This window comes from Lepidochelys olivacea (genome assembly GCF_965140295.1).
Source record: "Lepidochelys olivacea isolate rLepOli2 genome assembly, chromosome: 24".
NCBI lineage: Eukaryota > Metazoa > Chordata > Testudines > Cheloniidae > Lepidochelys > Lepidochelys olivacea.
In genome coordinates this window covers 9,747,082-9,774,696 of record NC_140434.1, presented here as the reverse complement: position 1 = coordinate 9,774,696, position 27,615 = coordinate 9,747,082, and the positions used below count along the sequence as shown (strand labels likewise).

Here is a 27,615-nt window from a genome sequence, read left to right as displayed (position 1 = left end):
ACAATTCCTGCTACTGCTATCACCACTGGAGTTGCACCAGAGGTGACCCTCATTTTTGCCAACATAGTCACAGCCCTCAGGAAGAGGTTTCCTATCACAGTGCCTGGGCTCAGGATTCTCTGCCTCTCTGCATTCGCTTCAAGCTCAGTTTTCACCACTAACCCTGATTAAATGTGACTGTGGCCACAGCATGTTGCACCATGGTTGTGTTGTGTCTTTGCAGACAGAAGCAGCACGTTCTGGGATTATTTTTGCATCCTGGAAGACACCAATGCATTTCTTCTGCACGCTCACACACACACACAAAATACTAAGCCATTTTCATTTCCCAGCCACCTCCTCCAGAGCAGCAACAAGGAGGAAGAACGTGATTTTTCATAACTGATGCACATTATTGTTTAACATGCAAGGGTGGGGTGAGTTAGTCACAAGGACTATATTTTACTACCAGTGAGCAACTCCCTCCCAGCTGATCTCCTTGCAATGGTCTATATGCAACATCACTCAGTTTCCAGAACAGGTTTAAGCCTTGTCCACAGTGTGAGAGGTAATCATTTAAACCAAGCCATTTTCAACAGACCTGAACTCTAGCAACTGCCTCTCATGCTGCCCTGCCTGCAGACAATCCTAAAACATGCCTGCTGAACAGTAGATGGGCAATGCTTTTAGCAGGCCTTCCTCTGGGTGGCCAGATTGTCAAAGAGAGGGAAACAAAACAAGGGAGGGGCCCCCCGGGAAACATTTTGGTGTGGCCCAGAAGTATATGCCAGCGGAGAGGGGGGACAGAAAAGGGAACTCATACCCCTCTTGGGTGTGGATTGCAGTGAGGCTCAAAGGGAGGCCTCAGAGGGCAGGGGAAGAAGGTGACAGTGCCAATATGCCACGGGCCTGATGGAAAATACCCTGGGGCATCTGGTGTACTCAGCCAGGCCGTCATCGTCTATCCAGTTCAGCTGGCCAGCCTGGGAGGGGCAGTGCTGGTAGTAGCACTGGGAGTTTTCGCGGGTTGCTCTTTATTGCTTCTCCAGGTGGATTTTACTTACCCCAGCTAACATTGGCCGGGTTTTGTCTAACACAATAAAACAAGTGAAACTCAGCAGAAGATCCCTTTGTTACTGAAGGTGAGTGAAAGGGGCCAGAGTGAGAGGGGCCCACCTGGAATGATTAACCCTTTCAAAGGCAGCCTTCAGTTTTCAACCATAGCCTGGGACTTTCATGAGTTTAAGGGAATTTAGTAGCCCGAAAATACTTAACCTAGGCTCCCTTGATCAGTACCCCGAGCAAATTTATAAACCCTCCTCCCCTTCAGCAGGAAATTCCCTCCCCGGACATTTATGGGTAGTGTCACTGTATTGGGGGAAGGGTCACTGATCAAGTAACTATCCATTCCCACTCTTACCTGCTGCCAACAGCCAGGATTTCAAGACACAGCCAAGCTGCCTCTGCCCACTAGAGTCCTCAGTTTCACTCTGCTCAGCAGCAGCTGCTGCCCTGCTTGCCCTTTCTACATTAGGGATTTGTTTTACCAGATTGCTTCTCATTGCTAACACTGGTACAGCACATCTTGTTTTTGCAAATCCACTCAGAGCAAGTCCAGCCGATATGGTATTAAAAGCCTCAGCAACCTGTCTACACTAAAACTCCCAGTGCTACTACCAGTAGTGGAAAATGTTTCAAAATGTTTTTAATTAGTGTAGACAGGGCCCATCCATCCTTTGCTTTAGCTCAGTGGTTCTCAACTTCACTGCAGCACAACCCCTTCCTAACAACAAAAACACGGCCCCCCCATACAAGGCTGAAGTAGTGGCCTGAGCACCGCTGCCCTGGGTGTGGGAGATGAAGCCAAAGCCCAAGGGCTTCATTCCTGGGCAGCAGGGCTGTGGTCTGAACCCCACCGCCCAGGGCTGAAACCCTTGGGTTTTGGCTTCGGCCTGGGTGGCAGGGTTTTGGCATCTAACGTGGGCCCTGGTGACCCCATTAAAACTGGGTTGTGACCCACAGTTTGACAACAGCTGCTCTAGTTCATTCTCTGGAGCCTGATGATAAAGCAGTGTTTAAAGCCCTCAGAGGAACAATTTAACTTTGGCCTAGTGAGGTAAGGGGCAGCTACATATTAACCAGAGATGCTGAGATAAGCAGCTTACTAAATGTCACTGCTCCCTGCAGCTCTAGGATAGTCCCACTAAGGACAGTGTGTGTGGAGGGAGGGAAAGGCACAACAAGACCAGTGGTTCTCAAACTTTCGTACTGGTGACCCCTTTCACATAGCAAGTCTCTGAATGCAACCCCCACCCCCCATGAATTAAAAACACTTTTATGCATTAAACACCATTATAAATGCTGGAGGCAAAGTGGGATTTGGGATGGAGGCTGCCAGCTCACAACCCCCACCCCATAATAACCTAGCAACCCCTTGAGGGGTCCCGACCCCCAATTTGAGAATCCCTGAAGTAGACGGTCTTTTTGCCTTTTAGGTGTTCTGCATAAGGACTGTGTTGAATGGTGAAGTGCAGAGCCCTCAGTCTATAAAAACAGCAGTAACTCTAGGAAAGAAAAACTGGGCAAGATACTGCTGATACAGATTTGAAAGCCAGGAACTTGTTTTTAAACACAGAAATTACCCATTAAGGTACCCTAAACAGCCCTTAATCCATGCTTACCCTGCCCAAGTGAAATAGATGTCTGGCATGTATTAGCAAAAAGGCATTTTAAATCCTGTATCACTGTTGCTTCAGCTATGGGTTTCAGCTCAGCTCCAGACCAAGGGCTTGCCTGTATGAGATAGCCACACTGGTTTACAAACAGATGTAATTAAAACAGTGCAAAACCCCATGTAGACACACTTATTCGGATTTAAGAATTGCTTTAACTCCGATGAATCCGATGAAGTGAGCTGTAGCTCACGAAAGCTTATGCGCAAATAAATTGGTTAGTCTCTAAGGTGCCACAAGTACTCCTTTTCTTATTGCTTTAACTCAGTTTAGCTGAAGTTAGGAAGGAATCGACTTTAGCTAAATTGACATAAGCCGCTCTAATTTTAGTTTGAGTATTTACCGTGGGGTTTGCACTGGTTCAACTAGATGAGTTAAGTTGTCCCACCAGGGTTAAGTGGAAGGGTATAAGTAATTGAGCCAACTCCTGCCCAGCATGGCAGGGATGTTTCTGTGCATTTGGGATTGAATAGCCACCAGCTTCTCAAAACCTTTCCAGAAGTGCAATCAAAGGCTAGTCATCAACACCAACGCATGGCTCTGAGTGTGTAACTTCTCTGTTCAAATCTCTGCATCAGCTTTTTATTCATGTCCAAGATGATGGTCACACTCCATGACCTGACTGTGGAACATGTTGGGACTCAGATCATGCTCCTCCCTCAGCTCTTTTGCTGTCAGTTTCTGGGACTGCTCTTCCCAGAAAAGGAGGGAGATCTCTTTCCAAACACATGGCCCCTGGCAACCAGCCAGAGCGCAGCATCCTTCAGGGCACAAGTGAAGATGCATTTATTTGGTTTGGCATTTGGGCCACTCTTTCATTCCTAGGAAGAAAGCTGCCAATACACTTGATAGGTTGGCTTATTTACAAAAGTATAAATTAGTACCTAGTTGCTACACCAGCAGGTGTTTTGTAAATCATTAATACCTGCCAGTTGTATATAAATATGACAGAGGCTGGGAGCAACATGGAAGTGTTTGGCTCACTGAAATGTTTCTAGTAGCCAGTGGAGAGAGATCCACCTCTAGCTGCACCATAAACAGTAAGTAGCATGCTGCTGAAAATAAACCCATAAAAGCAGCGTACAAGAAGAACATGAACAGAGCTGAGAGCGATTCAGAGCCACTCAAACACTGGAGTTGTCCCAGGAGCTACCAGGTCTTTTGCTGGGTGACTCATCAAGGTCTTCAACTGTTCAAGCAGACTCAGGTTGCTCCCCTGAAGCTTATGGAAGCAAACTCTCCTGTTCTCCCCTCCCATGTACATGAATAGCATTGCACAACTAGTGAGATGCATTAAGAAGCTTTTTCCTCCCTTTTCAGCGTCATATCCTGGCCACTGCCTGGAGCCACGTACCAGACCCTGGCCAGAGTTACACAACAAGCCGTCAGGCAGGGGCGTGAATAGGTGTGGTTTGTGACCAACACAGGTCGGTTAGCAAAAGCAGCTATACTGGTAAAAGTGCCCTTTATTGGTACAGCTTATTTCACTCAGGGAGGCTAGAAGCAGCTATGCCAGCAAAAGCACAGTTGTGCCAGTATAAGCTGTATGAACACAAGGTGCGCTTGCCAGCAGAGTACACCGACATAGCTACGCTGGCAAAGCCTTTTATGCATAGACCTGGCCAAAGCAGAGCAGATTATAGCCTCTCCTATGTGCCCCGAGCTAACAGAACTGGTCCTTCCCCATGTGCCGTGTCCATTTTAGAAAAATGCTCTCACCTACAACGAGTAGGAAGCATCCCTACTATGGGAGGGGCCAGTCCAGTCACGTTTGCAGAAGCTACTCTTTAGTTCTTAAGAAAATTAGGTTTCTATCCCTCAGAGCTGCAAACTAAACTTTCCAAAAAGAGCCCTGATACTGTGCTGCCTTCCTGCTACAGCTAACAGAGCCTGGAATAAGAGGAGCTCAGATCCCCTCCCACCCATAGCGACAGAGCAGTAACTCTGAAACTCTTTAAAACTGACCCGTCAGGCACTTCCAAGAAGTTTAGAGCCTCCTTCCGCACCCACCCAAAACCCATCCACCCGCTCTGCAAGCGCCAGCAGGACATCTTATCTGGCTATGGCTGGCTGATTTGTCGGGGTCGCCTCTGCCCCACCTCTCCCTTCAGAGCAGTGCCATGTTTGCTGAATCTGTCACAGCCCATGATGCGCTCCACTTGCAAGACACTTCCTGTGGTTTCTATTCATAGAAGAACGTGTGAAGGAATTGAGGCACAGACCCCCAGCTACATGCCATGGGCCTCAGCTTCTATTTAATGGTGCTAGCCCTCTAGAAGACCCAGAAAATATGACCCAAGTGTAAGCAACGCTGCAACTTCTACCTGAGGCTGCAGACAGCCTTCAGCAGGAGCAGCAGCTATTAAGCCCCACACTCACTGCTCTGGGGGAAGCCACTAGCGTGGGCCACACACATGGAGAACTCCTAAGCAAGGGTGGGGCACAGCCACAGCACAGGGCCAGAGCATGGTGGGAAGGGGACTGGCTAGAGCACAAGTCAAGCAGGGCCATGGAGTGCCTGACTCTGCTGGATTCTAATGAGATTCCAGTGATCATTACAATACCCAGACCTGGCTGGAAAGTAGCACGGGGTGATGATACCTCTTCTGGACAGCAATAGGCAGAGCTCAGAATAGCTCAGGAGTTGCAAAGCAGCATGAATGGTTTCTGAATTTGTTTGGCAGATGAGACTGAGTCATTTGGGAACCTGCGTAAACAAGACAGGCTGTTCTTTGCTCTGCTGGGGCAAGAAGCCTTTCACACAGGAGGCCTCTCCATAGTAACTTACACTTTTCAAATTGCAGGGTGCTCAGAGAAGAGCCACAGATGATGAGGGGGTATGGAAAGACTAGTTTATGGAATTGAGAGCAACAAGGGACTCAGTTTGCTTTTTCATATCAGTATACCTCACTCCCCTTACACTGGAAAAGGCAAATCCCACAGGAATAGTCCCTGGGACTGATCACCTCTTTTCCAACACCAACCTGTGTCTACGCCACACTTCTGGCTGCGTTCAGCAGCAGGTTAAAATCCATTAATAGATTTTTACCTGCACGGTTGCGCCAGGTTAATATAAGTGAGATATAACTGAGTTTACAGTTTCCAAAGGCAAACTGGGATTTAGGATTGGCTCTCGGGCACACCGTTTCCACCCAGGCACTGGAAGCAGCAGTGTGGTGCTCATTTCTCCAGTCTGAGCTACAGAAGTTTGCTTTTATGTATGATGAACCCAGATTGGCTATAAAAAGATTTTTTCCAAAATCCACACCCAGGAACACCAACATCCATAGAGCAAAAGCAGATCTAGGTAGTTATATCTGAGCTCCTCACAACCACCAATGGATTTTAACCTCACACTGCTGTATTATCCTCATTTTACAGATGGCGAACTGAGGCACAGGGTAGATTAAGTGATTTGCCAAGGTCACACCAGAAGCCTGTGGCAGAGTAAGAAACTGACCCCAAGTCTCCTGATTCCCAGTCCAGAGCCTTATCCAATAAGCTATCCTTCCACCCTGCATGAGACTAACTACTGAGATCTTTGCACTTCCAAAGGAGATTTCCCCTCCAACATCTGGATCAGCAATCTCTGTGTGACTATGTCCCCAACAGATGAAAAGTTCAGGTTTATAAAAGAGAGGCATGCGCCCTCTGGGGATTTTAAAGGCTCAGGGAGCGAAAGGCAAGATCTCTGTCCTAACAGGACCCCATCAATACTTGTTCAGCCTAGACCACCAGTTTCTCCAGAGGTTCTTACATCCTTTAGAAACTCCTGCCCTCTGTCTGCACTATTGAGACAACCCTGCTGATACCGCTACCATTAACAGTCAAGCATTTTGCCCTTATTACTAATGTTTTAAAGAGATTAAATCTGTAAATACATTTTATAGGAAAACAGGAAAAATTACTTTAAGTGCTTTTTAACGCACTTAAGAAACATCTTTATCAAGGAAGATGGGTCCATCAACGGCTATTAGACAGGATGAGCAAGAAGGATTGGGTGACAGGGCATGGATCACTTGAGGATAACCTGTCTGTTCATTCCCTTTGGGGCACCTGCCATTGGCCACTGTCAGAGGACAGGATACTGATCTTGATGGACCTTTGGTCTGACCCAGTATGGCAGTTCTTAATTTTAATTTGGAGCCAACTTTACAAAAGTATTGATTCTTTGTGTGGACAGACTGCAGCCTTCTGCAATCAGCATTTGTTATAAGCACCTCTATCAGGAATTAGAGCCCCATTCATTGTCCTAGGCAAGGTACAAACAAATCGGACATCCGATGAAGTGAGCTGTAGCTCACGAAAGCTTATGCTCAAATACATGTGTTAGTCTTTAAGGTGCCACAAGTGCTCCTTTTCTTTTTATAAATCAGACAGTCCCTTTCCCATAACGCTTAGTCTAAGACAAAAGATCTGACTTGTAAACAAGACAGGAGGGAGAATGAAGGGATGTTAGGTTAGTGGTAACAGCAATCTTAGTACTCACAAGCGATCACTATTTCTAGCCAGCATCACATGGTAGTTTCACAAAGATAGATTAAGGATGGATTTAAAAGAAATAAGGTGGTGACTTTTCAAATTTTAATGAGGCTTTGTTCTCACAAGTAAAGGGCAAACATGGGAGAAAGCATGATGGGAAAAGCAGACATGCAGGTTTATTAACCCATTATCACTAGCATGTCATTAATGGAGAGAAAGAGCCAGTGCTCACACATCATAAGAATGTCATTAAAACAGCATCATGTGCAAAGGAGACTGCAAGCCCCCATGATTTAATCAAAATGGATGGTTACAAGCAACTGGGAGGTTTTGGAACAGAGAAGTGGTCAATTTGTCTTACTTCATCAAGAATACCATCCAGAAGTTGAAAAAGGGGGGCAAAAGCCAAACCTGATTGCAGGAGCTACACATGCATTCTGGAATTATTTGAAGTTTTAATTCAAAGTTAAATTTACACACATGCAACATGCATTACGTAAGACTGAAAAGAGGGGGGTTTTTTTAATGGAAATAGAGGCTACCTTAAAAAGGAGGCTGGCAGGTCAGCTTTGACCCAGGAAATTAAACAAGCACAAATTGTTTTTCTTTAAAAAGTACGTTTTAAAAACTAAAATCACAAATTTCCATTGATTTTTAGAAATTCAGTGGAAACGAACAGGGTTTAATGTTTTTTAAGTGACCTACAAAAGGGTCAAATATGTGTTTGATTGTAAAGAAGAAACAATGCACAAAAAAGGCCTAAATTGATGTGTTTTAATAATAGCTTTTGTTACATGAGAGATTAGAGCTTAACACACTCACTGACTCACTAGAGAATTAACCGGATTTTGACATTAACCAGAGCTATTTAAAGGAAACTGATTGTTTTCCATGACTTTTCATCCCTCTCCTCTAGAATGGTTGTTGATTCCCTCCATTCTTCACTTATCCACCTTGACTTTTTTCACCCCCTTCCATCTGAAAGTCCTCCCTGCCAATTTATTGCTGCTCCCCTCCCCCCCCACACACCGCACCCATGCTCATCCCCAACATCTGCTTCCTCCACTCCTGTTCTTGCATTGTGGTGCGTTCCTGGCAAAACCACCATGACCAGAGCTGGATTACCCAAATAGGCAGACTAAGCACATGCTTAGGGCACCAGCAAAGCAGGGGGCACCAAAAAAAATATTTTTTTTTTAAATTTGATTTGATATTTCAAAAAAAGCAGTTCTTAAAACATTTGGGCAATGATCGTGTGTTGAAATCTCTTTCTAATATTCACTAGGAGGCACATGCAGTGGCAACAAGTGCAATTCTGGAGTCCTACTCAAAGGCTGTGGATGCATTAGAAATTATAGCTGAAGACCAATCACAAAAGGGAGAAACTATACAAACATTGCGAACAAGATGCAAGAAATAGAGTTTGTATTCATGTTGACCATGTGGAATGAAATTTTACAACCCTTTTACCACACAAGTCAAGCTCTCCAAGAAAAAGAATTGGATTTGAAAACATGTGCAGACCTCTGTCAATCATTAGCAGACCACTTACACACTTTGAGGAATGATTTGGAAGATCTGAAGACCTATCAAAAGATATCTTGCCTGATACTAACTACAAAGAAGCCCAGTCCCACAAACGAATCAGGAAAAAACAAGCAAATGATAGCAGTGCAACAGAAACGGCATTGAATCCTAGAGACAAATTTCATGCATCTACTTACTACACTATAATCGATACACTTGAAGCTCATATGAAGAGGAGAGGTGAAGTGTACAAAGAAGTATCAAGTAGATTTTCTTTTCTAAACGACATGGACTTATCTGACGAACAATATTCACGAAGTTCCCAAAAGCTAGTTGACTCATACCCTGTTGACTTGAACATGAATCTCTGTGGAGAAGTATGGCAGTTCCACTGTTATATGCGCGCAAAGTTTAATGAAACAGGAAAAATGAAATTCAATCACATTGATCTTCATGACACAATATTGAAAGACTGAATACGATGTGTATTTCCAAATGTACAGATCACACTACGTATTTTTCTAACATGGATGATTACTAACTGCTCTGCAGAACACTTTCTCAGCTGAAAAGAATAAAAAACCCTCAGAGAACAACAATGTGTCAGGACAGACTTGGTTCACTTTCCCTATTGTGTATGGAAGTTGACATGCTTCACTGAGTCAGCTTCAGTGAACCTATCCAGAATTTTGCAACCAGAAAATCTAGAAAGAAGCTATTTTAATTCCAGCATACATGTACGTTGTGTCATTTCAAAAAATAAAATATTTTACGGAATAGTATTGTTTTTATTTTGAATTACTTATGAGGGGGCACCATAATCTTTTCAATGTTTAGGGCCTCTAAAGGTCTTAAACCGGCTCTGGCTACGATCAGGCTAATTGCACACACTACAAATTAATTCTCTCCTGTTCTACCATCTTCCTACATGAACCACTCTACTACTCCATCTTAAATGAATCCCATGCCTCTAATTCCAGCTGCCTTTTCACCACTTTCGGGTATGTCTACACTACAAACTAGAGGTGTATTCTTAACTCAGGTTAGCTAATTTACGATAACAAAGCAGTGAAAACACTACTACTAGGCATCGTGTTAGCATCTTGAGTTAAAGTCTATAGGGCAGACTCAGATGCACTGCTAATCCAATCTAAAAGACAAGTGTCTTCATAATTATTTTAACCCAAATTAGTGAACCTGAATTAATACATTTTTTTTTCCAGTAGTGTAGCCTACCCTTTGACTCACTTCTCAAACCTTCCCCTCCTCCCGCATCTCTGCTTCTCTCTTGACACAGGATCTTATCAATTTCTTCCCAGGAAAACAAAAAACAAAGATCTGACATGACCTTCCCTCTCCCATCTGCTTCCCTTTTCTTCACCTACCCCTCCACCTCACAACTCTCTCCTCCTTCTCCCTGATCACAGACAGAAGTTTCTCATCTTCTTTCCTTCTCCAACACCTCCACTTGCCTCATTGACTCCATCCCACACACCCATTACCATCCCATCTCCTCTCTCCCTTTTGTCTCTAATCTCATTGAATACATGATCTACAATCCCTGGCTGGAATTCCTCTCCTCCAATTCCATCCTAGACCAGGGCCAGTACTGGCAGGGAGGGGAGAAGGGCTTGCAGGGCCTATAGCCATCCTAAAATTTGTCTTAGCCCTCCCCAGCAGCTGCCATTCTCCAGCCACCCAGCTCTGAAGGCAGAGCAGAGGCTGCTGGCTGGGCATGCAGCTCCAGCAGCATTGGAGAAGTAAGGCCAAGCGGGGGGAAGGGGGGTGCAAGCCTGACAGTAGCCCCCGGCTGTGTCCCCGCTCGCTGGGACATGATGCCCAAGGCAGGTGAAAGGCTGGAGCTCTCCACAGCGGCCTGGACTGACCCACTCTGGCCCAGGCTCCTGGACTCTGACCCCCCACAATCACTGCTCCCCGAGGGCTCTGCTGGCCCTGGAGCCAGGTCCCCACACCCAGGCAGCTCCTGCCAGCTGCAAGCAGCCAGTGCCCCACATTGCCCAGCTTCAGACCTGGCTGGAGGTAGGGCCTCATGGCGAGCGGGGGCCCACCTCAGCCCCTCCCCCCCCCCCACCAGGAAGAGGCTAGGGTTGCCAGGTGTCCAGTTTTCGACCAGAAAGGCTGGTTGAAGAGAGACCCTGGCAGCTCCGGTCAGCACCATTAAAAGTCCAGTTGGTGCGGGGCTGGCAGGCTCACTACCTGGCTCCATGTGGCTCACCGGAAGCAGCAACATGTCCCTTGGCTCCTAGGCAGAAGAATGGCCAAGGGGGGTTCTATGTGCAGCCCCCGCCCTGAGCACCGACTCTGCAGCTCCTGGCTGCGCCTCCACCTAGGAGCCAAGGGACATGTCACCACTTCCAGAGAGCTGCCCAAGGTGAGTGCTGCCTGGAGCCCACACACCTCACCACGCCCCAACCCTGAGCCCCGTCCCACACCCAAACTCCCTCCCGAAGCCCCTCCTGTGCCCCAACCCCCTGCCCCAGATCGGAACCTCCTCCTACACGCCAAACCCCTAATCCCTGGCCCCACCCCAGAGCCCAGCCCTCAAACTTCACCTGCCTCCCGCACCCTGAACCTCTCATTTCTGGCCCCAACCCAGAGTCCATACCCCTTCCCACACTCCAACCCCCTGCCTCAGCCCAGAGCTCCTCTCTCCCACACTCCGAAGCCAGCCCGGAGCCTCCTCCAACACGCCGAACACCTTGGCCCCAGCCCAGAGCACCCTTCTGCACTCCAAACCCCTCATCCCCGGCCCCACCCCAGAGCCAAAACCCCAACCCTCTGCACCAGCCCAGTGAAAATGAACCAGTGAGAGAAGGTGGTAGTGGAGAGCGAGCGACAGAGGGAGGGGGGAATGGAGTGAGCAGGGGCGAGGCCTCGAAAGAGGCTGGCACCACCTGTCCTAGACCCTATCCAATCCAGCTTCCACCCCTTGCACTCAACTGAAACTGCTCCCGCCAAAGTCTCTAATAACCTCCTCTTAGCCAAAGCTCAGAATCAGTACTCCATCCTCATCCTCTCCTTGACCTATCAGCCACCTTTGACATAGCTGACCACACTCCGCTTCTTGAATCTTGTCCCTCCTAGGCTTCCCTGACTGTCCTCTCCTGGTTCTCCTCCTACCTCTCTAATCACTCCTTCAGTAGGTTCCCCCCCCCAAGCTTTTTGGGGAGTTCTACAGGGCTCTGTCCTCAGTCCCCTTCTCTTCTTCTATACCTTATAACTGGCAAAAAGAAAAGGAGTACTTGTGGCATCTTAGAGACTAACAAATTTATTTGAGCATAAGCTTCCGTGAGCTACAGCTCACTTCATTGGATGCATCAAATGTTCAAATAAATTTGTTGGTCTCTAAGGTGCCACAAGTACTCCTTTTCTTTTTGAGAATACAGACTAACATGGCTGCTACTCTGAAACCTTATAACCGGTATTATTTGCAAACACAAGTTGGCAACTACCATCTCTACACTGACAGCTCAGACCTAGGTCTATTTCAGATCAGTCGCCTTCTGTCCAAATCTCAGCCTCTCTCTCTGATATTGCCTTGTGGATGTCTAGCCAGTATCAGGCTCAAGCCGTCTTTTGGTTCTGTGTTTGTACACGGCTTACCACAATAGAGATCCTGGTCTGTGACTAAGGCTCCTAGATGCTCGGATAATAGTAATAGCTTGAGAACTTTCAAAATTAAACACCTATTTAAAGCAAATCCTGATAGATTTGAGTTAATAGCTCTTTCTAGAAGATTCAGACACCCTTTTGGTTGAAAAGACTCCAGCTCTCTCATCCTCCAGCAAGGACAGGGAAGACAAGACTTGATATTCCTAAATGTAAAGTTACAGAAAGAAAATGAAACTTTACGACATTCAGGCTGCTCTTATACATCATAAAAGCAGCATAAAGGGAACAACAGCTTTAAACAAACAAAGCTTTCCCAGCAGTATTTGCAATCCAAACATGCCAAGTGCATGAAAACACTGGAACAATGGCAGAAAGACTACCCAAAAAAATACAACTAATTTTCATTGTTTAAGTGCAAGAAGTGAATAGCCTCAATGGTGAAGACCGAACTGGATTTCTAGAGTGATTCCAGTTTCCAGAATTTGAGGTGTTCTTGTCAATACAGGAAAGGGTATTTGTTTAGCAGCATCTAGGATTTGTGCCTTAACAGGTCTCCAACTGTGAGCATTGTGAAAACAGAGCCTCCTGCAATCAGTATGTCTGCACAGGCCCCTCTACATGCCGCTGATAATGAATCAACAGCATTTTACAAACAGTGTTTAACTCACAAGGAAAGAAACAACTTCTCCCATTTCAGACCAAGCAAAAATTCAGAATGAAGCATCGCTAAAATCCACCTCCACCCTCCCAGGCCTTTTATCTGCCCAGAAGGGGCCTGGCGAGGGCTCTACAGAGGTTCAAACTCAAAGCACCAAATGTTTAGCACAATCCTCAAACCCCAAAGGCAATACGGGCCAATGCAGGGTGGGGACTCAGCTGAGAAAAGGAGGCTCAGCAACAAAACGAGCAACCTGTGAAGCAAGGAGCAAGACCCGGGAGCAAAGGCAGCCCCAAGGTGCAGGGGTCTCAACATTTCAAAGAGAGAGAGACAGACACAGCCCCATGTAACATCACCACCCAACGTGATAAAAAGTGAAGCTCCTGAACTGCCTTCCTGCCCCCTCCCCCGGGCCCAAGGCCCCCTCCTCTACCCTCCCCCCCCGCCCCATTGCCCCCGCCCCCTCCTCTACCCGCCCGCCCCCAGGCCCCCTCCTTTGGCCGCCCGCCCCATTGCCCCTGCCCCCTCCTCTACCCTTCCCCCCCGCCCGCCCCCAAGGCCCCAGGCCCCCTCCTTTGCCCGCCCGCCCCATTGCCCCTGCCCCCTCCTCTACCCTCCCCCCCGCCCGCCTGCCTGCCTCCCGGCCCAACGCCCCCTCACTCCTGCCCCCGGCGCGGCACTCACAGGAGCTGACGCTGAGGAGCACGAAGTGGAGCCGGCCCCACGCCCCGGGCCCAGCCATCGCCCCGCGACCCACGGAACTCCGAGAGGCGACGCCCGCCGCTGCCTGACTGAGCCCCACCCGGCCCGGCTCACCGCCCGCAGGTGAGGCCCCGCCCTTCCGCCAGGTGAGGCCCCGCCCTCTGTGCCCCCATTGGATCCCGGCCAACGCTCACCGCCCCGTGCACCCCGCCTCCAGGTGTTGATTGGATTCCTGTACGGTGTCGTCGATGGCGTCAGCCCTGTGTCCTGACTGGCTATCACACCTACAGCTCCGCCCTGATTGGTTACCAGTGGGGGCCCTTCACCTCGCCCCCGTGAACTTAGTTACCGCCCCAAGGCCCTCCCCTCCCCCCGCCAGGCCGCTCAGGTTGTCATGGTGACGGAGGCCTTCCTCGGTTCCACGGGCCCGGACTGTTCCAAAGAACGCGACCCCCGCTCGGCGCTGATGGGGGCGGGGCTGCACCCAGGGACTGGGCCCCCCCCCCCCAAATCAGAGAGGCCGCTGGGAGAAAGCTGCCCCCCCCGCGCTGCCCCAGCCCAGCTCACCCCCCCACCCGTGTCCTGCACGCAGCTTCCTCCCACTGGCCTAGCGCCCGGCCCAGCTCACCCCCCTCCTGCACCTCCCTGTGGCCCAAGGTCCCCCCCTTCCCCCGTCCCTGCGCCCAGGCTTAACCTCCCCACTGCCCCGTGGCCAGGAGCCCCTCTGGCCAGGTCATCTCTCCCTCCTGCCCCGCCCAAGCCAGCCCTCCTCCCCAGCCCCTGCGGCCCAGCCCACTCCCCACCCCGTGGTTCCCTGGACCCAAGCCCAGCCCCTCTCCCTGCCCCTGGTGGCCCAGCGCCCCGCCCTGCCGCCTGGTGGCCCAGCGCCCCGCCCTGCCGCCTGGTCTTAGTGTGACAGGGCGGCCTGAGGCTGGGTGCTGGGGAGACGCTCCTCCCCCTCAGGCTCTGGCCCTGTCTCCATTCGGGGCCCCGCGGGCGGGTCTGAGCCAGCCGGAGAAACAGCATTTCCCTCCCACAGGGGAATCCAGACATTTGGGAAATGTTCTCCGCGGAACAGAAAGTCCGAACACATTCCATTCGGGGACCTCGAAACTTTTTGATCCTGCTGAACCATCATCATGTAATGTAACAAATGAAATACAGGTTTCAGAGTAACAGCCGTGTTAGTCTGTATTCGCAAAAAGAAAAGGAGGACTTGTGGCACCTTAGAGACTAACCAATTTATTAGAGCATAAGCTTTCGTGAGCTACAGCTCACTTCCTCAGATGCATATCGTGGAAACTGCAGCAGGCTTTATATATACACAGAGAATATGAAACAATATTGTGGTTCACCAACAACCACATACCACACAACAGAACCACTAACCCAGGAACTTATCCTTGCAACAAAGCCCGTTGCCAATTGTGCCCACATATCTATTCAGGGGACACCATCACAGGGCCTAATAACATCAGCCACACTATCAGAGGCTCGTTCACCTGCACATCCACCAATGTGATATATGCCATCATGTGCCAGCAATGCCCCTCTGCCATGTACATTGGTCAAACTGGACAGTCTCTACGTAAAAGAATAAATGGACACAAATCAGATGTCAAGAATTATAACATTCATAAACCAGTCGGAGAACACTTCAATCTCTCTGGTCACGCAATCACAGACATGAAGGTCGCTATCTTAAAACAAAAAAACTTCAAATCCAGACTCCAGCGAGAAACTGCTGAATTGGAATTCATTTGCAAATTGGATACTATTAATTTAGGCTTAAATAGAGACTGGGAGTGGCTAAGTCATTATGCAAGGTAGCCTGTTTCCTCTTGTTTTTTCCTAACCCCCCCCCCCCCCAGATGTTCTGGTTTAACTTGGATTTAAACTTGAAGAGTGGTCAGTTTGGATGAGCTATTACCAGCAGGAGAGTGAGTTTGTGTGTGTATGGGGGTGGGGGGGGGATGTGAGAAAACCTGGATTTGTGCAGGAAATAGCCCAACTTGATTGTCATGCACATTGTGTAAAGAGTTGTCACTTTGGATGGGCTATCACCAGCAGGAGAGTGAATTTGTGTGGGGGGGTGGAGGGTGAGAAAACCTGGATTTGTGCTGGAAATGGCCCACCTGATGATCACTTTAGATAAGCTATTACCAGCAGGACAGTGGGGTGGGAGGAGGTATTGTTTCATATTCTCTGTGTATATATAAAGCCTGCTGCAGTTTCCACGATATGCATCTGAGGAAGTGAGCTGTAGCTCACGAAAGCTTATGCTCTAATAAAATGAAATACAGTACCTCATATGCACAGATGCTATATAGACCACTGCAATCAGGTCATGGATTTATGGGCAGACTTTATAGGCGTGGGGGAATAAATTGGCAGGTTGGGTTGTAACTCCTTCCTGAGTGTGCCCTGCCCCCTCCCTTCTGCTTTCTTTGTTGTTTCTTTCCCTCTGTTTCTCTCCTTTCTGGCCATGTCTACACTACAGCTCCTTGGCTGGTTTTTAGTCTAGACGCAGCATTTGCCAACAGAACGAATTCTTCTTGGGCCATAGCTGCACCACCTCACCAAACCGCAGTCACTATTCCAATGGAAGCGCTCTTCTGTCGATATCGTTGCATCTATACTGGGGGTTCTGCCAGCATAGCTGTCAAGTAGGGTTTGTGATTTTTTTCACACTCCCAGCCAACATAGGCTGGCAAAACCTTGTAATATAGATGAGGCCCCAGTTTTTGTTGCCTGTGACAGAGACAAGGTGGGAAACGTAATATCTTTTGTTGGACCAATTTCTGTGGCTGAGAGAGACAAGTTTTTGAGCTAACACAGAGCTCTTCTTCAGGTCTGGACTGAACACAGCTACAACAACACTGAATATTGCCTTTAATGTCATTTGTACTTTGTTTTGTGTGTAATAATTACTATGTTTGATCATGTTATCCTCTGTAGGGTAACTTCTGCTATAGTGTTTGTGTTTAGTTTATTATTATTATGTTGTTCTATATAAACTTCAATTGACATACCCTATCAATATTATATTCAAATTAATATTATAATATGAAAGTCAAAATGAAATGAAAACAAAATGTTTTTACCCTATCAAAATGAAACATTTCAACATTCTCAGAACAAAACAAGACAGTCAAAATGATGGTTAGGATCCGAGCCCGGGACTTGGAAGACACAATTTCAATTCGCTGCCCCAAAGGCTTCCTGTGTGACCTTGGCCCAGTCACTTAGCCGCTCTGAGCCTCAGTTCCCCATCTGTACAATGGGGATGACAGCACTGCTCTACCTCAGAGGGACCACGACCAATGCGAGCTGCAGGGGTGGCACCCATGGACGGAGCAGCTTGCAGCAGAGTCACCTGGCCCCACCTCTGTGTAGGAGCCGGAGGGAGGACATGCCGCTGCTTCCGGGAGCCGTGTGGAGCAGCCCCCAACCCTACACTCTGGCTGAAGCACCAGAGAGGGGCAAGCCCTAGACTCTGCTCCCCAGCAGGAGCTCGACGGCCAGATTAAAACGTCTGGCGGGCTGGATGCGGCCCACGGGCTGTAGTTTGCCCACCCTTGCTTTAAGGGAATAATATACACTTTAAATGGAGCTCCCCAGACACTTTCACTTAAACACACTGGATTAGATAAAACATTAAAAACAAGTTTATTAGCTACAAAGAGAGAGATTTTGAATGCAAGCAATAAGGCATAAGAGTCAGAAATGGTTCCAAGAAAAACAATAATCAAATGCTTTCTAGTGCTTAGCTTAACAAACTATAATAGATCTAAAGCAAAGTTTCTCACGACATGCTTCCAACAGCATTACTGATCAAACTCTTCAAGTCGGGACCCCTCCCCTGAAGTCTAACGGCTGCTTCTCTTGTTTTGTTAGGCACAAAGAGTGAGATGGACGGGAGAGACAGGGGTCCCTTGGGGTGTTTGTCTCTCCTTTTAATAGTTTCAGTCCCCCTCTTGAAAAACATTTCCAACTAAGAAAGAGGAGACAAAGAGTCTGTGTCGAAGGATATTCCCTGCTGGGTTTTGTCACCTGTGTTTGACATGCAGGTTTCCTTTTGTTTCCTCTCTTGCCCCTTTCTGCTTGATAACTCTTTACAGCTTAAATGCAAATTAAGGCAAACACACCTTTGTTTAGGACAAACCTGTTTGCCAACTTCTACCTGGGCAGAGCTGTGGGTTTGGAACATGTTCTAATAACATCATACAGGGGAATTATCACTTCACATGGTGCTAGGTGCTGTGCAAACACACTGCTGATGTGTTCTACCCCTTCCCCTATTCTGTGTTTGGTCTAGTTAGATCAGGGGTTCTCCAACTGGGGGTCAGGACCCCTCAGGGGGTCACGAGATTATTACATGGGGGGTTTTGAGCTGTCAGCCTTCACTGCAAACCTTGCTTTGCCTCCAGCATTTATAATGGTGTTAAATATATAAAAAAGTATTTTTAATTTATAAGGAGGATTGCACTCAGAGGCAGGCTATGTGAAAGGGGTCACCAGTACAAAAGTTTGAGAACCACTGAGTTAGATTGTAAGCTCTTTGGGGGTGGGGATTGTCTACTTCTCTCTGGTTGCACAGCACCTACCACAATTGGGCCCCATTCTTGGTTGTCCTTAGCCACTACCACAATAAACATAATTAATAATAAGGTTTAGTTAAACTGGTACAACATGGTACGTAGCCAAGGCTAACATTTTTAAAACCTCCTAAGTGACTTAGGGCTTGTCTGCACATTCAAGTTATTCTGGACTGAGGTAGAGTGTAAATTTAAAGAGGAATAGCTATTCTGGAATACCTCCCTGGCTGGAGAAGTCCTAAGTCCCATTTTCAAAAGTAGCTTTCAATGAGATATAGGCTCCTAAGTGCCACCAGCCTTGTCTACACTTAAAAGCTTTGCGACTTTATCTAGGTCAGCATAGTTAAAGTGGCAAATGCCCCCTAGAATAGATGCAGTTATACCAGTATACAAGTGCTTATACCGGTATAGCTTCTCCACTTAGGTGAGCGGTGCATACACTAGGCAATCTGGAGGCTACACTACAAAAGCTCTGCTGGACGGTAGAGTTGTACCAGCAGAGCTATGCAGTCTAAGGCCTGGTCTACACTACGAGTTTTGGTCAAATTTAGCAGCGTTATCTCGATTTAACCCTGCACCCGTCTACATGATGAAGCCCTTTTTTTCGACTTAAAGGGCTCTTAAAATCGATTTCTTTACTCCACTCCCGACAAGGGGATTAGCACTGAAATCGGCCTTGCCGGGTCAAATTTGGGGTACTGTGGACACAATTTGACGGTATTGGCCTCCGGGAGCTATCCCAGAGTACTCAGTTGTGACCGCTCTGGACAGTGCTCTCAACTCAGATGCACTGGCCAGGTAGACAGGAAAAGGCCCGCGAACTTTTGAATCTCATTTTCTGTTTGGCCAGCGTGGTGAGCTCACCTGCACAGGTCACCATCACAGGAGACCATGCAGTCCCAGAATCGCCGAAGAGCTCCAGCATAGACCGAACGTGAGCTACGGGATCTGATTGCTGTATGGGGAGATGAATCCATGCTGGTGGAACTCCATTCAAAAAGATGAAATGCCAAAATATTTGAAAAAATCTCCAATGGCATGAAGGACAGAGGCTAGTGCAGCAGTGCCGCATGAAAATTAAGGAGCTCAGGCAAGCCTACCAAAAAAAACAGAGAGGCAAATGGCCGCTCCAGTTCAGAGCCCTAGACATGCCGCTTCTATGATGAGCTGCATGCCATTCTAGGGGGTGCAGCCACCACTACCCCAACCCTGTGCTTTGACTCCGTCCAAGGAGTGGGAGGCAACACGGAAGCAGGTTTCGGGGGTGAGGAAAATGATGAGGAGGAGGAGGTTGTAGATAGCTCACAGCAAGGAAGCGGAGAAACCAGTTTCCCCAACAGCCAGGATCTGTTTATCACCCTGGACCTGGACCCAGTACCCCCCGAACCCACGTAAGGTGGGATCCCGGACCCTGAAGGCGGAGAAGGGACCTCTGGTGGGTGTACCTTTGTAAATATTATACATGATTTAAAAGCAAGCATGTTTAATGATTAATTTGCCCTGGCATTTGCGGCCAGTACAGCTACTGGAAAGTCTGTTAACGTGTCCGGGGATGGAGCGGAAATCCTCCAGGGACATCTCCATAAAGCTCTCCTGGATGTACTCCCAAAGCCTTTGCAAAAGGTTTCTGGGGAGGGCAGCCTTATTCCGTCCTCCATGGTAGGACACTTTATCACGCCAGGCCAGTAGTACGTAGTCGGGAATCATTGCAGAGCAAAGCATTGTAGCGTATGGTCCCGATGTTTGCTGGTATTCAAACAACATCCGTTCTTTATCTCTCCGTGTTACCCTCAGGAGAGTGATATCATTCATGGTCACCTCGTTGAAATAGGGTAGTTTTAGTAAGTGGACATTCAGAGGGGCCCGTTCCTGCTGTGCTGTTTGCCTGTGGCTGAACAGAAATCTTCCCCGCGGTTAGCCACGTGGTAAGGGGAGGGGTGAAGCCATCATTCCAGAGAATTGAGAGCGGGCGGGGGCTAGTTGGGTTTCTGCTGCACGTGAACCTGGAAACCGCAGCCCCTCCTTTTAAATTGCCAACCCATTTTTAGTGGCCAACGCAACAGCTACTTTGTATGGGAAACAAGGGCGCAGCTGTTTGAAGCCATTCCCACATGTTATGAAGGTTAAAAAAGCCAAAAGACTGTGGCTTACCATGGCTGCCTGCAAGCCGAATTCTGCTGCCCGGCCCTGCATGAGTGATCTCTCACACCAAACCAGTAGACCCTCAGTAAGAGGCAAAATGCAACCTTGTAATGAAAGCACATGTGCTATGTAATGTTAACAGCAAGATTTATTGTGAAAGAGTGTACCCATTGTTCTATAAAATGTGTTGTTTTAACTACCACTCTCCCTTTTTTTTTTCCTTCCACCAGCTGTATATGTTTCTCCTTCCCAGAGGCTAGTGAAGATTAGAAGGCAAAAAAAACACACTCGTGATGAAATGTTCTCTGACCTCATGCTGTCCTCCCACACTGACAGAGCACAGCAAAATACGTGGAGGCAGACAATCTCAGAGTGCAGGAAAACACAGTATGACCGCGAGGAGAGGTGGAGGGCTGAAGATGGTAGGTGGCGTCAGCTTGCTGAAGGAAGGCAGGAGTCAATGCTCAAGATGCTGGAGGATCAAACTCGTATGCTCCATTATATGGTTGAGCTGCAGAAAAGGCAAAAGGAGCACAGACCACTGCTACAGCCCCTGTGTAACCAACTGCCCTCCTCCCCAAGTTCCATAGCCTCCTCACCAAGACACCCAAGAACGTGGTGGGGGGGCCTCCAGCCACTCCACCCCAGAGGATTGCCCAAGCAACAGAAGGCTGGCATTCAATAAGTTTTAAAGTTTTAAAGTGCTGTGTGGCCTTGTCCTTCCCTCCTCCACCACCCCTCCCGGTGCTTCCCTCCTCCACCACCCCGCCTGGGCTACCTTGGCAGTTATCTCCCTATTTGTGTGATGAATAAATAAAGAATGTATGAATGTGAAGCAACAATGACTTTATTGCCTCTGCAAGCGGTGATCGAAGCGGGGAGGGGAGGGTGCTTAGCTTACAGGAAAGTAGAGAGAACCCGCGGGTGGGGTTCCATCAAGGAGAAACAAACAGAACTTTCACACCGTAGCCTGGCCATTCCTAAAACTGTTTTTCAAAGCTTCTCTGATGCGCACCGCACCCTCCTGTACTCTTCTAACTGCCCTGGTGTCTGGCTGTGCGTAATCAGCGGCCAGGCGATTTGCCTCAACCTCCCACCCCGCCATAAACATCTCCCCCTTACTCTCACAGATATTGTGGGGTGAACAGCAAGCAGTAATAACAGTGGGAATATTGGTTTCGCTGAGGTCTAACCGAGTCAGTAAACTGCACCAGCGCGCTTTTAAATGCCCAAATGCACATTCTACCACCATTCTGCACTTGCTCAGCCTATAGTTGAACAGCTCCTGACTACTGTCCAGGCTGCCTGTGTATGGCTTCATGAACCATGGCACTAAGGGATAGGCTGGGTCTCCAAGGATAACTATAGGCATTTCAACATCCCTAACGGTTATTTTCTGGTCTGGAAAGTAAGTCGCTTGCTGCAGCTGTTGAAACAGACCAGAGTTTCTGAAGATGCGAGCGTCATGTACCTTTCCCGGCCATCCCACGTTGATGTTGGTGAAATGTCCCTTGTGATCCACCAGTGCTTGCAGCACCATTGAAAAGTACCCCTTGTGGTTTATGTACTCGCTGCCTTCGTGCTCCGGTGCCAAGATAGGGATATGGGTTCTGTCTGTCGCCCCACCACAGTTAGGGAATCCCATTGCAGCAAAGCCATCCACTATGACCTGCACATTTCCCAGAGTCACAACCCTTGATATCAGCAGCTCAGTGATACTTGCATCACAGCAGCCCCCACAGAAGATTTGCCCACTCCAAATTGATTCCCGACTGACGGGTAGCTGTCTGGCGTTGCAAGCTTCCACAGGGCTATTGCCACTCACTTCTCAACTGTGAGGGCTGCTCTCATCTTGGTATTCTTGCACTTCAGGGCAGGGAAAAGCAAGTCACAAAGTTCCGTGAAAGTGTCCTTACACATGCGAAAGTTTCACAGCCATTGGGAATTGTCCCAGAGCTGCAACACTGTGTGATTCCACCACTCTGTGCTTGTTTCCTGGGCCCAGAATTGGCGTTCCACACCATGAACCTACCCAATTGACACCATGATGTGCACATTGCAGGGGCCTGTACTTTGTGAGAAGTCTATGTCCATGTCCACATCACTCTCGTTACCACGCTGCAGTCGCCTCCTCCTTGCCTGGTTTCGCTTTTCTTGCATGTTATGGTTCTGCATATCCTGCTGGATAAAGTGTGCGGTGTTTATACTGCTCATAATTGCCGCAGTGATCTGAGCAGGCTCCATGTTCCCAGTGTTGGTGTCTGCGCTGAAATAAGGCGCGAAACGATTGTCTGCCTTTGCTCTGACGGAGGGAGGGGCAACTGACAACATGGCTTACAGGGTTGGCTTACAGGGAATTATGTATGGTTGAGCTACAGCAAAAGCAGCTGGAGCACAGACTGCCACTACAGCCCCTGTGTAACCAACCGCCCTCCTCCCCAAGTTCCATAGCCTCCACACCCAGATGCCCAAGAATGCGGTGGGGGGGCCTCTGGCCAACCAGGCACTCCACCACAGAGGATTGCCCAAAAAAAAGAAGGCTGTCATTCAATAAATTTTAAAGTTGTAAACTTTTAAAGTGCTGTGTGGCATTTTCCTTCCCTCCTCCACCACCCCTCCTGGGCTACCTTGGTAGTCATCCCCCTATTTGTGTGATGAATGAATAAAGAATGCATGAATGTGAAACAACAATGACTTTATTGCCTCTGCAAGCGGTGATTGAAGGGAGGAGGGGCGGGTGGTTAGCTTACAGGGAAGTAGAGTGAACCAAGGGGCAGGGGGTTTCATCAAAGAGAAACAAACAGAACTTTCACACCGTAGCCTGGCCATTCCTAAAACTGCTTTTCAAAGCTTCTCTGATGCATACCGCGCCCTCCTGTGCTCTTCTAAACGCCCTGGTGTCTGGCTGTGCGTAACCAGCAGCCAGGCGATTTGCCTCAACCTCCCACCCCGCCATAAACGTCTCCCCCTTACTCTCACAGATATTGTGGAGCACACAGCAAGCAGTATTAACAGTGGGAATATTGGTTTCACTGAGGTCTAAGCTTGTCAGTAAACTGCGCCAGCGTGCCTTTAAACGTCCAAATGCACATTCTACCACCATTCTGCACTTGCTCAGCCTGTAGTTGAACAGCTCCTGACTACTGTCCAGGCTGCCTGTGTACGGCTTCATGAGCCATGGCATTAAGGGGTAGGGTGGGTCCCCAAGGATACATATAGGCATTTCAATATCCCCAACAGTTATTTTCTGGTCTGAGAATAAAGTCCCTTCCTGCAGCTTTTGAAACAGACCAGAGTTTCTGAAGATGCGAGTGTCATGTACCTTTCCCAGCCATCCCACGTTGATGTTGGTGAAACGTCCCTTGTGATCCACCAGAGCTTGCAGCACTATTGAAAAGTACCCCTTGCGGTTTATGTACTCGGCGGCTTGGTGCTCTGGTGCCACGATTGGGGTATGGGTTCCGTCTATGGTCCCACCACAGTTAGGGAATCCCATTGCAGCAAAGCCATCCACTATGACCTGCACATTTCCCAGGGTCACTACCCTTGATATCAGCAGATCTTTGATTGCGTGGGCTACTTGCATCACAGCAGCCCCAACAGTAGATTTGCCCACTCCAAATTGATTCCCAACTGACCGGTAGCTGTCTGGCGTTGCAAGCTTCCACAGGGCTATCACCACTTGCTTCTCAACTGTGAGGGCTGCTCTCATCTTGGTATTCATGCGCCTCAGGACAGGGGAAAGCAAGTCACAAAGTTCCATGAAAGTGCCCTTACGCATGTGAAAGTTTTGCAGCCACTGGGAATCGTCCCAGACCTGCAACACTATGCGGTCCCACCAGTCTGTGCTTGTTTCCCGAGCCCAGAAGCGGCGTTCCACAGCATGAACCTGCCCCATTAGCACCATGATGCATGCATTGGCAGGGCCCATGCTTTCAGAGAAATCTGTGTCCATGTCCTGATCACTCACGTGACCGCGCTGACGTCGCCTCCTCGCCCGGTATCGCTTTGCCAGGTTCTGGTGCTGCATATACTGCTGGATAATGCATGTGGTGTTTAATGTGCTCCTAATTGCCGAAGTGAGCTGAGCGGCCTCCATGCTTGCCTTGATATGGCGTCCGCACAGAAAAAAGGCGCGGAATGATTGTCTGCCGTTGCTCTGACGGAGGGAGGGGCGACTGACGACACGGCTTACAAGGTTGGCTTCAGGGAGCTAAAATCAACAAAGGGGGTGTCTTTACATCAAGGAGATTTCAGGCAGGACTTCACGGAGGGTTCCAATAAGAAATGGTGCACCTAAGTTATTGTTCTTATTGGAACAAGGAGGTTAGCCTGGCCTCTGATTGATACATGGCTAGATTTACCTCGCTGCACCTTCTCTGTGAGTGACTACAGTGTGACCTAGAGGAATGAGTCCCCTAGACAGGGGAGGAGGCAAATGAGTACAAAACAAATCTGGTCTATTTCTTGTTTTGATCCACTCCATCTATCTTTTACATCTTTGGCTGGCAGCAGACGGTGCAGAAGGACTGCACGCCATCCACATCTCATGGCTGCTCGGCAGAAGATGGTACAGTACGACTGCTAGCCATCCTCATCTCTTGCCTGCCCAGCAGAAGATGGTACAGTACGACTGCTAGCAATCCGTATCGCCTGCCTGCTCACCATAAGACGGTTCAATAGGACTGACTGCAGGACTAAAGAGAATGTCCTGGTCAAGTCACTCCAAATTTAGTCCCTGCGCCCATGTCTGCCCAGGCGCTCCCAGCCAACGTGGCCAGGAGCACCTCGGACACGACGAGGACGGCTACCAGTCGTACTGCACCGTCTGCTGCCAGAAGGCAATGGGTTGCTGCTACTGTGTAGCAATGCTGTGCCACGTCTGCCAGCACCCAGGAGACATACGGTGACGATTACCTGAGCGGGCTCCATGCTTGCTGTGGTATGGCATCTGCACAGGCAACTCAGGAAAAAAGGCGCGAAACGATTGTCTGCCTTTGCTTTCACGGAGGGAGGGAGGGAACGGGGGCCTGACAGTATGTACCCAGAACCACCCATGACAATGTTTTAGCCCCATCAGGCATTGGGATCTCAACCCAGAATTCCAATGGACAGCGGAGACTGCGGGAACTGTGGGATAGCTACCCACAGTGCAACGCTCCGGAAGTCGACTCTAGCCTCGGTACTGTGGAAGCACTCCGCCGAGTTAATGCACTTAATGCACTTAGAGCATTTTCTGTGGGGACACACACACTTGAATATATAAAACCGATTTCTAAAAAACCGACTTCTATAAATTCGACCTTATTCCGTAGTGTAGACATACCCTATATGATTTTATAAAAATATGCTAAAGAGTGTGTATATAATGTAACTGGAATATGCTTCATGCAAAAGGTGACTTGTAAGGTATCATTACAAAGCTTATAATCCACTGAGTGTGGTCATCCTATTTATATTTATGTATCACTCTTGTATCTGAAACTAGAAATATGAAATATAACTCTGAGGTCCTATTGTAATTATGCAAAGTGTGGGCCATTAGTGGTGGTTTGGAATCTTGATGGTTCCCATTAACCAGGACAATTGACTGTAGATGGCTCTGTTTACTTGTAAGTCTTCCTGTATACCTGTGTGCTGGCAAGTGGGTAATGAAGTCTTAAAATGACATGTGATCATGTCACCTGAACTGGAGTCCATCTTTAACCTAGTGCTTTTCCATTTACAAGGAGGGGTGGGAACCCAGAGAGGGACAAAGGATTTCCACCTTGTGCAAAAGATATATAAGGGGGTGGAACAGAACAAAGGGGGCTGCAGTCATGAGAAATCCCCTAGCTACCACCTGAGCTGGAACAAAGGCTGTACCAGTGGAAAGAATTGTGCCCAGACTAGGAAGGCGTCCAGTCTGTGATAGAAGCTTATTGAAACATCTCTGAGGGTGAGATTTTATCTGTATTCAGTTTTCTTACTTTTTAGGCTTAGACTTGCATGTTTTATTTTATTTTGCTTGGTAATTCACTTTGTTCCGTCTATTAGGACTTGGAACCACTTAAATCCTACTTTTTGTACTTAATAAAATCACTTTTTACTTATTAATTAATACACAGTATGTATTAATACCTGGGGGGAGGGGCAAACAGCCGTGCATATCCTTTTGTGTTATAGAGGGCGAACAATTTAAGAGTTTACCCTGTAAGCTTTATACAGGGTAAAACAGATTTATTTAGGGTTTGGACCCCATTGGGAGTTGGGTATCTGAGTGTTGGAGACAGGAACACTTCTTAAGCTGTTTTCAGTTAAGCCTGCAGCGTTTGGGCGACGAGGTTCAGACCTGGGTCTGGGTTTGCAGCAGGCTGGTGTGTCTGGCACAACCAGGCAGGGTTCTGAAGTCCCAAGCTGCCAGGGAAAATGGGCTTAGAGGTAGTCTCAGCACATCAATTGGCAGTTCCCAAGGGGGTTTCTGTTATCCAACCCGTCACAGCCGGTAAGTGAAAAATTCCAGTTAAGTAACAGGGAGGGAGTTTGGGTGCGGGAGGGGGTGCAGGGCAGGGGGTGGGGTGCAGGAGGGAGTGAGGGATGCGGGCTCTGGGAGGGAGTTTGGGTGCGGTAGGGGGTTAGGGGCGCGGGAGGGGTTTTGGGGTGCCAGATCTGGGGGCAATCAGCTTGGGTGGCTCCCTGCATGCAGCGACCTGTCCCTGCTGCTCTGAGGCAGACGTGCAGCAAGCGGGTCTGCCCGCTGCCCCTGCCCCATCTTGAGCACTGGCTCCACAGCTCCCATTGGCCACGGTTCCCAGCCAGTGGGAGTTGCAGGGGCAGCTCCTGTGGGCAGAGGCAGAGCGGAGAGCCGCCTAGCCACGCCTCCGCCTAGGAGCAGCAGAGACAGGCGGCCGCTTCCGGGGAGCCATGCGGAGCCAGATAGGGAGCCTGCTGGCCCTGCACCAACCAGAGTATAAACCAGACTTTCTATTAAAATTAGAAATGCTGGTTTATAGAGCTTTCCAGTGGGTACAGTGCCGGATAACACAGTTTTTATTGTACATTTAATAATTGGGCCACACAATTTGCAGTGCATACGCTCAACTTCATCCTTTTCTCCTGTTTTTGTTTTGTTAAAACTTTTGAATACTTCCTTGTGTTCTGAAATGTATTCTGGTACAGATTT

The 27,615-nt window shown here is 48.5% G+C and overlaps 1 protein-coding gene across 1 annotated transcript in view; it reads right to left on the bottom strand.

Moving 5' to 3' along the window:
* F11R (F11 receptor) overlaps positions 1-13,855 on the bottom strand; it is a 48,705-nt gene extending 34,850 nt beyond the window's left edge. Inside the window, exon 1 of the mRNA XM_084613986.1 lies at positions 13,696-13,855. Coding sequence (XP_084470112.1) covers positions 13,696-13,753 — 58 coding nt within the window. The 5' untranslated portion in view covers positions 13,754-13,855. The remainder of the gene's footprint in view (positions 1-13,695) is intronic.
* Positions 13,856-27,615: the final 13,760 nt, after the last annotated feature.